At 41.2% G+C, this 13,030-nt stretch overlaps 1 protein-coding gene across 4 annotated transcripts in view; it reads left to right on the top strand.

The window, feature by feature from the left end:
• The window catches only part of LOC146547399 (plakophilin-4-like), a 79,278-nt gene that overhangs the window by 27,847 nt on the left and 38,401 nt on the right, over positions 1–13,030 (top strand). For 3 of the 4 annotated variants that reach the window (XM_085265181.1, XM_085265183.1, XM_085265184.1), the window contains exons 3-7: positions 4,726–4,838; positions 6,387–6,421; positions 6,991–7,107; positions 8,907–9,061; positions 11,642–12,143. In XM_085265181.1, coding sequence (XP_085121307.1) covers positions 4,726–4,838; positions 6,387–6,421; positions 6,991–7,107; positions 8,907–9,061; positions 11,642–12,143 — 922 coding nt within the window. The remainder of the gene's footprint in view (positions 1–4,725; positions 4,839–6,386; positions 6,422–6,990; positions 7,108–8,906; positions 9,062–11,641; positions 12,144–13,030) is intronic. The other variant, XM_085265185.1, reaches the window with a different exon arrangement.

Raw genomic sequence — 13,030 nt, 5'->3', positions numbered from 1 at the left:
CTACAGTATTATGTAAATAACAAAATAACTTAAAGCAAAAATTGGGAAACGTCAAGTCTGAAGTCTTTATATTAAGGGCCATCAGTCAAACAATACTGTTTGCTCTGGGTCTATACAGAGCGCGTTGTGTGTGACGTCTTGTTTTGCGCATGCGGGCCGCTTTGAGCGTTCACACTAGAGCGCGTTTGCTGTCGCATTTTATTTGTAGTGTGAATAAGCAGACAAAAAAATCGGATTTGATCAAAAAATCGGAATTGAGCATTAAGACCTGCAGTGTGAACGTAGCCTTAGAAAACAAACATGCCACTGTAACGAAACTTCTTAAAAATTCAATAAAATTTGATTTATCCAGAAGATAATGAGTACTTTTACTTTACTTACAGGCATGCTGAGGTCCTTTACCTGAGTAAAGCATTTGAATGAGATACAGTGAGGTTTTTTTTACCCAAACCACAGGTGTCATAATGAGCTGCAGCTATCAGCTCTTTTGGTGCCTCTGAAAATTTATTGGATTAATGAAGTCCTGAATCACAGGGGCAGCACGGTGGCACGGTGGTTAGCACTGTTGCTGCAATTGAGTTCAATTCCAACATCAGGCCGGGGTCTTTCTGTGTGGAGTTTGCATGTTCTCCCCGTGTTTGCGTGGGTTCTCTCCGGGTACTCCGGCTTCCTCCCACTGTCCAAAGACATCAGAATCAGAATCAGAATACTTTATTAATCCCGAAGGAAATTAGGGTTACAGCAGGCAGCACGCTAATTGCGCATGTGCACTTACAAAGGAACCTTCTGACCAACTTAACACAAACATCACATTGGGGAGACACGTCAGAAAGGTAGGCTGATAGGAAAAAAAACAACGAAAATACATAACATGAGGTAAGAGGAGGAGGAGAGAGGTAAGACATGCAGCTTGTGGGGATAGGTTAATTGGATAATCCAAAGTTGCCACTAGGAGTGAATGTGAGTGCGAATGGTTGTCTGTCTCTGTGTGTTAGCCCTGCGACAGACTGACGACCTGTCCAGGGTGTACCCCACCTTTCGCCCTATGACAGCTGGGATAGGTTCCAGCGCCCCCCATGACCAGAGACTGTAATCCGATTACTTTTTTCAAGTAACGAGTAAAGTAAGGGATTACTATTGCAAAAACGGTAATTAGATTACCGTTACTTTCCCGTAGGAACGCTGCGTTACTGCATTACTAAAACCGTGATTTTTTTGCGAGAATGTCTCATGACAGTGACGTAAGCAAGTGCGATGTTCATGACAAGAGCTGTGTGCAGATCAACAATGGATCGCCTGCGGGAGAGAGTATGAGCGTGCAGCGTTTAAAGTGTGGAAGTACTGACCTTACTTTAAGTTTGATTCCAAAAGTGACAAAAACATTAGCGTCCATTAGCATTGTGCGTGGGAAGAAAACTTCTTTTTACAGCAAAAAACCCCTAAACTTCCAAGCAAACACCGAGTAGCTACGACGTGATGGGAAATTCACAGAGAAACTCGCGGATTCTTTCACTGACCGCTGCGTAACACATGCACCAGGGTAAACCTCCGCCTACCCAACTCCTGCTTTACAGGTGAAAATAGAGCAACAGGACCGCTGAGTCTTTGACTTTATTTATTTTCTGCTGTGTTTTACTTGCATCTATTTGAAAGAGTGAGTGTAAACACAAAAAAAAATATATATTTTATGTGCTGGAATGTGCAGAAAATAGGTTTAAATAGGTTTAAAACAAATTTCTTCCAGTCAGAGAATGTTGCATATAATTAAATGTTTGCTTGATGCATAAAGTTAAAAGATTAAAACTAATAAAACAAGTTTTAAAAAAGGACTTTTCCATTTGATTACATTTTGTATGATGGATTGTGCAGAAAAAGTAGAATTGGGCTGAAAGATCTATCGCTTTATCACCTATTCAGGTTGTAAATCGTGTTTTTAAAAAGTAACTAAGTAACTAAGTAATTAATTACTTTTGAAAATAAGTAATCAGTAAAGTAACAGGATTACTTTTGGGGGAAGTAATCAGTAATTAGTTAAAGTAACTTGACCAACACTGCCCACGACCCTGAAAAAGGATAAGCGGAAGCGAATGGATGGATGAATCACAGTGACGTTTCCCTGTGAAGGTGTATTTTTCCAGCAGGCCAGTTTTATATTTAGACATTATTTGCAGACAGCTAATTCTCCAGTGGACCTCCGTGATGACACCAGCTGTGGTTCCTGGATGATTTATGGGGCAACTGGGAAGCTTCTGTATTATTTTACAGAATACAAATAAGCTAGTGCCAACAATACCTGCTATTCAGTCAAAGTCCATAAACATCTGCTCCAATTTCATAAACTTGAGCAAGGTATTGGAACCCAACCATCTATTGGGGATGGCAGTGAACAGGGTATATTTAAATGCTTTGGTGTTTCAGTAGTCAAAATTCTCCAAAACACGATCTGCTGACAAAATCTTGTGGACATTTTGAACTCAACATCAGTTTTCTGTGTTTAATTTCATTTTGCAATCATGCAAATCCCTAATTTTAGTTAAAAGAGTTATTTTACTGCTCCATAGTCACAAACTGGATGGGTTTTTAGGGGAAACTAGAGGACATGTGGCCGCATGTGAGCCCCATTAACCTACAATACACATGATTATTCATCCCCTGTTTAGCAGGTGGTGCAGCCTGAGGAGCGAGGCTGGAAAATCCAGTTTTCATATTTTAATGATGTTTAACTATCTAGACTGTTTTGATGAGATTTGCCTAGTTTGGTAGATATTAGCTGTAGAAATGTCTGTCTTCTGTGAAATATAATTGAATTAAATGACACTCATTTTGTGAAGCTCAAACCGGTAAAAGAAAAAGTTGCTTTCTGTGCTTCCTTCTAAGGTATTTTATACACATTACACTTTACTAAATACTTTAAATTGTTGTAGTTTTGTAACAGTGACTGTCATCTGTACTTTTGTTGTACATCATAATGAATATTAAAGGTGCAAAACACCGAAATTCGTTATGCAACAGCATGTTTAACCATTAGGTTTACAGTGCAGATTTCTTCTTTTTCTTCTTCTCGCTCCTTTTAGGAGTCTGCACAGCAAATCATCTGCCTCCATCTCCCCCTGTCCCTACCATCCTCCTCTGTCACACCAACCCTCTGCATGTCTTCTTCACATCCATCAGTCTCCTCTTTTCCTCCTGCCTGGCAGCTCTGTCTTCAACATCCTTTATCCAATATATCCACTTTCCCCTCCTCTGCACACGTGCAAAGTATCTCAGCCTTGTCCCTCTAACTTTGTCTCCAGACTGCTCGACCTCAGCTCGACCTCTGATTAAGTCATTTCTAATCCTGTCAGTTCTGGTCACTTCCACTGTCTACAAACCATAAAACATACCAGCTCTCACTAGCATCTGGTAAACTTTCCCTTTCACTTTTGTTTCTTTACATCTGTCACAAATCACCCCTGTTCTTGATAATCCCAGTGTTTGATTTGGCAAAGATTTTAGGAGCACATTAGGACACTAGGAGTAGACTGGCTCGGGACCCCCACCTCCAGCAACCACGCTCCAACCTGTTGGGAAATACACAGTTTTCCTTTGCAAACAGTGTTTGCCACAATCAAAAAGATAGTTTCTGCCCAGAATGTTGACTTTAAATCACTTAATTAACTTTCCATGAAACGGTATAAAATGTTAAATGTAATGAAATCTGGTCAAATGAAATCCACCTGATGGGTTTGCATCCAGTTTATGCCAAGCATAAGTATTTGAATGAATTAACCTTTAAATTTTTACATATTTCAGTTGCAGTTTACTCAAAATTATTGCTTTACGTTTACTGGGAGTGAAAATCTATTTTATTTTTGTGGAGGCGGGGAGTTGGCAATTTGTCTCCAGGCCTCCGCGACTTTGGCATAAAATACGACACGAATGTTTGCTCAGACTTGGGTGAACTGATTTAAATTTGGCAATCAAACACTCTCAATTGCGCGCACCTGTGAAATTCTTTCAAAATCCTTTACAATATTATGTATATTATGTCAGTGAGGACTTTGCAAAATGCTTGCAGGCTAATTTTTAAAGTTTAAATGCCACAAAGTTTGTTTCCAGCTACTAAATTGTGAATAATTTCTGGTTTTCTTCATCTTCTTCGAAAGTAAACTGCATTTACAGCTCAATAGATTTCACACACTATTCTGTTTATCACAACAATAAGTGGAATGAACAATAAGAAAGGTCAGCCACCACCTTGAGCAATTCACTCTAAGGGCTTAAACCCCCCAGATTTACAGATATAGTGCTGTGTCACTGTATCTATTAGTAATGTGGAATTAAAGGCTGTGCCCAGAATACTCATGATAAAAGAAAAAGGAAACATCTGGTTTCACCCTCTGTGGTGAATTTTTACCATGAAGTCTACATTTTATCATTCTGTGCTTAAACCTCTGTGCTTTGTACCAAAAGTTTCAAAAATGTGTGTAATTACATTATCTGAACCAAATGCTGTTAAAAGGTGCCGGACACACTCTTAGTGTTTAAAATCTTGAATCCCCCCTTTAACAGCCTCTCAGCGAGCTCACAGACGGTGAGAAATCAGTCAAGCCGCGCAGGCTGAATACAAAATGGGTTTTACACTTAATTCTAACTGGCACCAAATAGGTCTTAAAGAAGAGGCTTAAATCACCGCGTCATGGTGGATGTTGGGTTATAATCACTGCTGTTAATGTCTTGCCCCAGGAGCTCCAGTTCGAGCGGCTGACTCGGGAGCTGGAGGAGGAGCGGCAGATCGTGGCTAGCCAGCTGGAGAGGTGCATGCTGGGAGCCGAGTCACCAGAAGGAGACAGCAGCAGGTAGATTTGACTAAAGTGATCACATCAAGTATTTGGAAGATTTTTGCAATTAAAAACACACAGTATCTCATGACAAAAATACACATGACCACCTCTTATCGTTTGAGTTTTCCTTTTGACATTGGCTGCTTTTTCACCCTATTCAGCCCTTACTTGTATCTGACCATTTTCATTCAAATTATTTTAGTATTTGTGTGCCAAGAAAATTATTACCAAAGACCCATTAACTGACAAACGTGGTACATCTATGTGCAGTGTATCCTTGAGTTTTTCTTTGGATGTTACTCAAGGACATGCAAGGACATATTTTTTGTTGGACCCTAGTTTCTTCAGTGTAAGCATGTATAAATGGGTAAGAAGAAGAAGGATGTTAGCATTAATAAATACAGTGCAGTACTGTGAAAAAAGTCCTGAGCCACCCTCATTTCTCGATCTTTTGTTAGAAAAGAAACACTTCTTTTGCCCTCCACTTGTCCAGTTCCCTAAAGGACAAACTGCAGAGCACGCTGAGATATGCAAGTTTTCAGGTAATAGCTTTTTGTGAATCACCTATTTTTGCATCTATTGGTTTCTATTTTATTTCTCTCAGCTTTGTTATCTTTGGCATTCTTCATAGATTCAAATAAAGAAAACAAAACAAATGATGTGATTTTGTGCAATATACAAACAAACAAAAAAGGCTCAGGTATTAGGACTGGACTGAAAATGAGTGTAAAAGCAGCCAATGTCCAAAGAAACAGTGTGAAAGAACTTTAGTAAGTCTAGAATTATTGCTTACTTACAAGGAACTCTGGCCCCTTGAAAGTATTTTTTTTTTCATTTAATTTTCGTATCTGTAGCAAAACAGCCCTAATAATGCACCTATATTTGTTGTTGTTGTTATATGGATTCCAGCTGGCTGTAAATCACACCCAGCTCCAGAAAGCTCTGTCAAACCACATAATGGTGAAATCTGTCTTCATGAGGAGTGATGTTCAGCCAGCTGACAGTCACTTTGTGGTGTCACAGCCAGCATACATCACTCTGAGCACAAACAGAAACCTTGAAATCCACAAAACTGCTGAAATATTAAAGAAAACTTGACACTTTATGCATGATGTCTGTAATTTTGACCCTTAAAAGATGCTTCAAGTTGTAACATTGGTCCACAAATCATAAGACAATAAGCATTACAATATCTAGTGACCTAAACAGAGCTTTGACTTTGGTCATATTCTTAGAGGTAGTTGTATTTGTATGGGGGGTTTTCGGTGTTCATTTCAGTATAAATGATTTGTTTTCAGCTGCAGGTGTTTCCTCAGACTTCAGTCAGTCTGTGTAAAAAGTGACTTGAACTCACACAGCGTTACTTTCTTCATTGTTCTTGTGTATTGGATGCTTTTTTTTTTTCACGAGATGGTTCCCTATCCAGTTTATCTTCTTATATCTTCTCTACCGTCTTCCTTCTTCTTCCTGGTCTGATCGGACGTAGACAGTGACTCTAATTTGATTTACCTCTCTCTCTGCTCTCTCGCCTCCTCCATTTCCTCATCTGCTCTGCTGCCGAAGCTCATCCGAGAAGTCGTTTGCATGGAGATCCGCAGGTATGACTTCTTTTGTTTAACATTTAACATTATGTAATAAATAAAAGATACAAAATGGTAATATAAAGTGTTGGCATGAAGGCTACATGAAGGCAAAAAGCTTCAGTGATGCTCAGTGGAGTTTTATTCCATGCCTGCGGTACTTTCATTTAAATGGTAAATGCTGTAGTTTCAGATAGGATGAAGTGTATATGATTAGGCCGCTGAAAGAACTTTGTTTTTTAACATGAGAAAGCTATAATAGCCTCCAAAAGGCTGAACATTGCCAGAATGCAGCACCAGCCGGTCAAGCAAAGCAAAGCAATGTTTCTGCCAGTATATATACTGTATGTATAAAAGCTTTGAATTGGGTCCATTTACTATTCTGTCACAGATCCCTTTCCTCAGATTTCCATCCCATTCTTCACTGTCATCTTTCCCCTGAAATAAAAGAAGTGGTATAAAAAGAACTGATGCAGAGATGATGCTGTTGATTTGCCATACCTGTGTTTTTCAATGCGTGTGAATCTATGTGTGTGAAGTACGTGCATTAATGCTAGAGTCTTTGCATGTTTTTAATCGTACAACAGGCGGAGAGTCTCAGGGCGGAGCCACAGAGGGGTCTGGATGTCCTGGTCGTCACCTGGAAGCAGAGGAGGGACTCTTCCTGCCGGAGCCGGACCGAGCATCCCTACATGGCAGTGAGGGTCTGTTAAATATACTCAGCACACGGTTTAAACGATGCTTTAGGAAGGGACTAAAGTTCATGATGTTGAGTGCAGATTCTGGAAAACACCAGCATTTTTAGTTTACTCTGCAGCCATGCAGCAAAATAAGTACACCCTCTTGTAATCTTACATACTGGGACAAAGCAAAATCTTCTGGTCCTAAAATGATTTATATTAACAACATCACCCCTTGATTCAATAGCTTATCGAACCACCTTTAGCAGCAGTAACTTGAATATATCTCTCATATTCTTGTGGAGGAATTTTTGTCCAAATTCGGTCATCGCAACACCTTCGTTCTTTTCTCTTTCAATCATTCTGTTGTAGATTTGCTGATATGTTTGGGGTGATTGTGCTGTTGCACGACCCAGTTTAAGCCAAGCTTTAGCTGTTGGACAGATGGCCTCTAGAATACTTTGGTATACAAAGGAGTTCATGGTCTGCTCTGTCACTGCGGGATACACTTTCCTGTGGCTGCAAAACAACGGGATTTCATCCAGCATGCAATATCATCTGAAAAGGATCTGATGGGTACCATCTTTATTTTTGGATGTTGATGAGCCCAAACACACTGCCAATGCAGTAACACAAAATGCAACACTATCAGTCATGGATTGGCCTCCCAGAGCCTGGACCTCAACATTATTGAAGCAGTGTGGGATCATGTGGACAGAGAACAGAACAAAACATCCAAAGAAGAGCTTTGGATGTCCTTCAAGAAGCCTGGAGAAATATTCCTGAAGACTACTTGAAGAAATGACAAGAAATGAGGGGTGGCTCAAGGCTTTTTTACAGTACTAAGTTTTAAGGAATGTCTACCATACAAGCATGTAGCATCCTTCAGCTTCACAGTCAGATCCACCCCTCTCTCATCAAGTCTAAACACCAGATGCTGAGGGAGCCAAAGCTCAGCCCGAGGCTTCACAGCAGCATTTTACCAACCAGTGAATATAAGTCCACAATTCTGAACCCACACTGGACAATCTGATCACATTTAAGAGATGCCAAAGGCCCCACACTGTTTCAGATGAGTCTAAAATACCCAGAACCTGATATCCGCCTCCGCTCTGCTGTCTGAGTTTTATTTTTTATAGTCTGCCATGTTTGGCGGAAATGTTTCCCACGTATTCACTCGTGGGAGCTTTGCATTACAGCCACAGCCTGCTTAATGTCCAACAGCGGTTGGACATTAGGCATCTTCACTGGAGTGTTTGACACTTTGGTCCATCAAGCTACCTCAGAAGCTTGTGTTAAACCACAAAAAAGTTGGACGGCCAGCAAAGCGAAGCAGTGGGTGCAGTTGTGAATTCTTATATGTGCAGAACACTTGCTGGTTTTATTCATGTTTTTAAAGCACGACGCAGAAAAAGACTCGGCCTCCTTCTCCCTCCACATTTATTATCGGTACCATTAGTAAATATGTAACATCTGAGTAGCGATTTGTAATGTTTAAAACAAACTTGCCTTTGGTCTTATTTATATTGCATACAGCTGGAGTGCACTGGAAGTGTAAAAATATCACCCACGCTTCCTCCTCCTGGTGCTACAGGAGAAAGTAGGCCAGCAGATTGTTCCAGGAACGGCTTAATGCAGATGTCCGCGTGTATGTATTTATACGCATAATATTTTTTTAACAAGTTGAAAGCCGAGTGAGATACTATGCAAATCGCAGTAAACCGCAGTGACTGATGTCGGGGTGGCTGTGGTTTGATCACACCACGTCCTGCTTTAATGTGTCACAAGAAGCACTGAGGCCTCTTATTGTGCTTTCCTTCCAGGCTCAGGAGGTCACTCGGTCCAGATGACCTCGTATTCTGACAGTGGCTACCAGGACAGCAGCGTCAGTTACTACAGCAACCAGAACGTAGTGCGTTCGGAGCCCCGAGCATCAATATCCAGAAGCCCAAGAGCAGAGGGTCAAGCTTCTGGGCAGGTAGGCCTGATCTCCAAAGGGTTACATCACAAGTCACTAACCTTAGAAAGAAAAGCTCAGGGTAAGATTTTACCTCTGTGTCCACTTAGCTTTTCAGCCACATTTAGTAAGATTAAGAGCACAAAGGTGAAAACCACAAATACAAATGTGTAAAAATGTCTTAAACCAATATTTTAGATCCATCCCTTACTGTGGAGAACATAAATGTTAGTGCTTTGCCAGTTCATAAAGGGTACTACCAGAGTCAGTCCTGTATGATTACAAAATGTATGTGCCACCTTTACAGGCTATGTGACACATTTAATTAACGAGCTACTTTCAACCACACCCATGAATCGGTATGCATAGTCACAGCTATGATTTTTACACTCATAGAGAAATGTAGCCACAGTTATAAAAGTGCAAAAATATCTATGTTAGATCGCAGATGCAAAGCAGGAGAGACATTTTCTCTCGCTGCAGTAGCGTACCAATGAACTCAGCACAGGGAACTCATTAAAGGCAACATTAACTATAGTTGTACACTGGACGTTGGTACTAAAGCAAATTAGGACAACCAGTGTTGCTAACTCCTCAGTAAGGAAAATCGCTATTGGCTGTCCTAAAAGTCGCTAGAAGTCGCCAAATGACGTCATCGCCTAATTTGCACAATTGGTCATGCTAATGTAATTGTAACCTGCGTTGTTGGAGAGAGAAATAACATCGTGGAAGAGACATAAAGTGAGTAAAAAAACGTCCTAAATGCAGTTAAATTTATTTAGAACTACAAATTAAATTTCTTTTAGCAATTATTGTTTTTTAATGTCACAATTCCAACCCTGCTCCTTTACCCGGGCTTGGACCGGCAAAAGTGACTCGAAACTGGCGCTCTGGTGGAATTACTCTGTGTGTGTTTATAAGTAGTTTTAAACCTTGTGATTCACAAAACAGCATAACAATAAAAGAACTGACTGCGTTACAGTCAGTGCAGGAGCAGCGGCTTCGCTCATGCGCGATTCATTTGCCGTTTGGACGCACAGGTGTGAACGTCTCCTGCCCTGATAGCAGCTGGGGGAGGACTATCCTCCACCTGTGAGCGCTTTGGTACGGGCAAGGTGCCCAAGGCAGCACCGCTGCCTGTTGAGAGTAAGAGCGATACGTGTTTTCACGTCAAAAAGTCGTCATAAATAAGTCTCCAGTAATACCAGAAAAAGTCGCCAGATTTGTCGCTAGTCGCTTTTTAGAAAAAAAGTCGCTAAGGGGGTCTGAAAACTCGCTAAATATAGCGATAAAGTCGCTAAGTTGGCGATAACACGGTGAATTCCAGCTGCTAGCGAATCATCGAGTAACACGATCAAAGCTCCGGCGCAGGTAATTGAACCTCATGAGGAGAAATCATATTCAGGTTTCCCACATTTGATTGGTTTTCAGAGCGTTGCCACCCGAAAAATATGTATGTCTTTGCTCTAAGCAATAATATTCTTTCTTAAAGTAATGACAGCTGGTTGAGGCTCGGTAATTACTGTCATGAGCGACGAAGAACATCAGCTAAACCCTTCAAATCAAAACCACTTCTACCTTGAAATGTCTCAGGCTCAAACATTATCAGCTCCTTTCTTTGTGGCTAATAATTATACGCACTTAGAATGAAAGTAGGAGTAGGAATGACAGATAATGGTGAGCCTGTTTGAATTTTCTCCTGATTTATTCCAAACCCAGCAGCCTCACTGGATGGGCTTACATGTCTCCGCTCTTAATTTCCCTTCGAGGCGTTCGAGGCTGCGATGGATTAAGGCGGCACAGATCGGCATCCAGTTGGCTGAGTCTGTAATTAGGAGACATTCTATATTTCATAAATGAGGAGAAGAAGAAAAAAGGGAAAATGTTTGACACCATAAATCAGGAAAATTCTGTCAAGTCTTCCCTAAAAAGTGACGCTCAGTCTGAAGTGTAATGAATTAGGACGTTTTCCCAGAGGCAAGCACGTTCAGCTTCTTGGACAAATGGAAAAGATAACGATGCTCTTCATCAGACGTGATGAAGTGCGCTGTCTGAGAGTGTGGCATTACTCCTAATTGGCGAGTATATTTGCAAATGGGAGACGCGCAGTGTGCAGAATTTAATGTTCATTTGTCAGGTATTTATTTAGGAAACCAAAATGCTGAAGTGATTAATTGTCAACACTGTTACGGGTATTATACTTGACATTTTTAGTCACAGAGGAGCAAAGAATCAAGTGAATGTTAATTAGAAATGAATAAAATGCCATTAAATGTCATTTAATAATGATGCAGGCAGGCAGGACTACTGGAATATTTATTTAATTTCAATTATCCAAAATAAGAATATGGATTTTCAGTGTTTTTAATTGTTTCGTTTCTCTGCACCCTTCCAAGCACATCACTGAACATGATGCACATTTTAAACAGCACATAAGGGCAATTTAATGGTTTTTGCACAAACGTAATGACCTGTGAGATGCAAAGGGCACTTTAGGAAGGTGTAATAAAAATTCATGCCTCATTATCAGATGAATAAAATGTCACACTCTACTCTCTGGAAGGGTAAACTGTAATATTTCTTCTCCTCTTGGTTTCCCAGGCCTCCAGCCGGGTGTTACGGAGGATGGCCTCCCTCCCCTCCAGGAGCCAGTCTCCTGGCTGCGGCACCGCCGGCACAGTCTCACCTTCCCGCATCTCCCTGCGAACATCCCAAGGCAGCACGTATGACTCGCCCATCCTGTCTGAGCCCAAACCGCTGGCCGCTGTTTTCCAAGGCACTACCATGCCGCCCTCCTGCCCGTCGCCGACCTCCCCGACTGAGAGCACCCAGGGTAGAGGGGGTGGTGCAGGTGGAATTGTAGGAGGAGTTGGACTAGGAGGAGGCGAAAGAGGAGGAGGAGGAAGTGGAGGACGTCTGGGGTCCTCCCTTTCCTTGATCGAGGGGAGGGGTTCAATGGGGTCACCGCTGCGCTCAGGAATGACGGCGGTGCCGCAGCACTACGGCTCCACCCTCCCCAGGCAGAGCCAGCCGCTGGCGTACGGCACCGATCCATACGGCCTGTACCAGAGGAGCGCTCTGCCCCGCCCAGACAGCCTCATAGGTCAGTGTGACATCCAGCTAATAACGGTCATGCTCATCGGTACCTGAGGAAATCAGTCCCCAGAAAAAGGATGAGATTGTCAACAGTCTTTCTAATGTGCCTCCACCTTAAAAACAGATTATTAGCTTTCCTGATGAGATTTAGATGCAGCGAGTTGTCACAGATTAGCTTTAAGACTTGAGACAGGAGAAAACGATCGACTCTAAAGTTCAGCGATTACATGTTTTATCTTGCTTGTTTTATCCACATAAAGGTGATAATGTTACAGAGGGTTATCTGTCTGCAGACAGCAGTCTCCACTCATTTCTAGGATTAAATCAACTCATCAGAGTCTGTTTCCTGAGCTGCCAGATGCATCACGTTGTCTCGTTTCCCTTCTTAGAGTGTACGTACCTCAAACTGCCAAAAAGCAACAAGATTTTCTATTTTTGAAGCTGTTCTAAGCAGTATTTATAGTCATATATTAAAACATTAGCTCCATTCTTACCTTTATTTACATTTTCCATTTGCTCCCTAAAATCAGAAATATTTATAGCAGACGTACACATTGCATTCAACAGCTTTTTAAGGTTTCTACCAGTGTAGTTGTTTCTGCAAAAACTACAACTGTTATCTTAGCAGTTCTGGTTTTTGAATTAGCAGGCTAATAAATGTATCATATTAGCCTCCTGTAGCCATTAGCCGTTTTACAAAAATAACAGCTTGAAAAATAATCAGAGACGTTTTGAAAAAAGGAAATAACTACTACTGTTTCAACATTTCAGCCGGTAATTATCTAATTATGTCACAAACTGCAGATTGAAGCCCGCTAAATCATTATTTAAAGACTTCTAAACAGCGTTAACTATGATTCAGTGCTTATTTGCTGATTTGGTTTTAACTTTTTG

This window comes from Mchenga conophoros, linkage group LG23, assembly GCF_057382185.1.
Source record: "Mchenga conophoros isolate Kocher_MC1m ecotype Shallow Benthic linkage group LG23, M_conophoros_male_GT1.1, whole genome shotgun sequence".
Lineage (NCBI taxonomy): Eukaryota > Metazoa > Chordata > Actinopteri > Cichliformes > Cichlidae > Mchenga > Mchenga conophoros.
The sequence above is the reverse complement of the archived record's forward strand: the minus strand, read 5'-3'. Positions and strand labels throughout refer to the sequence as shown.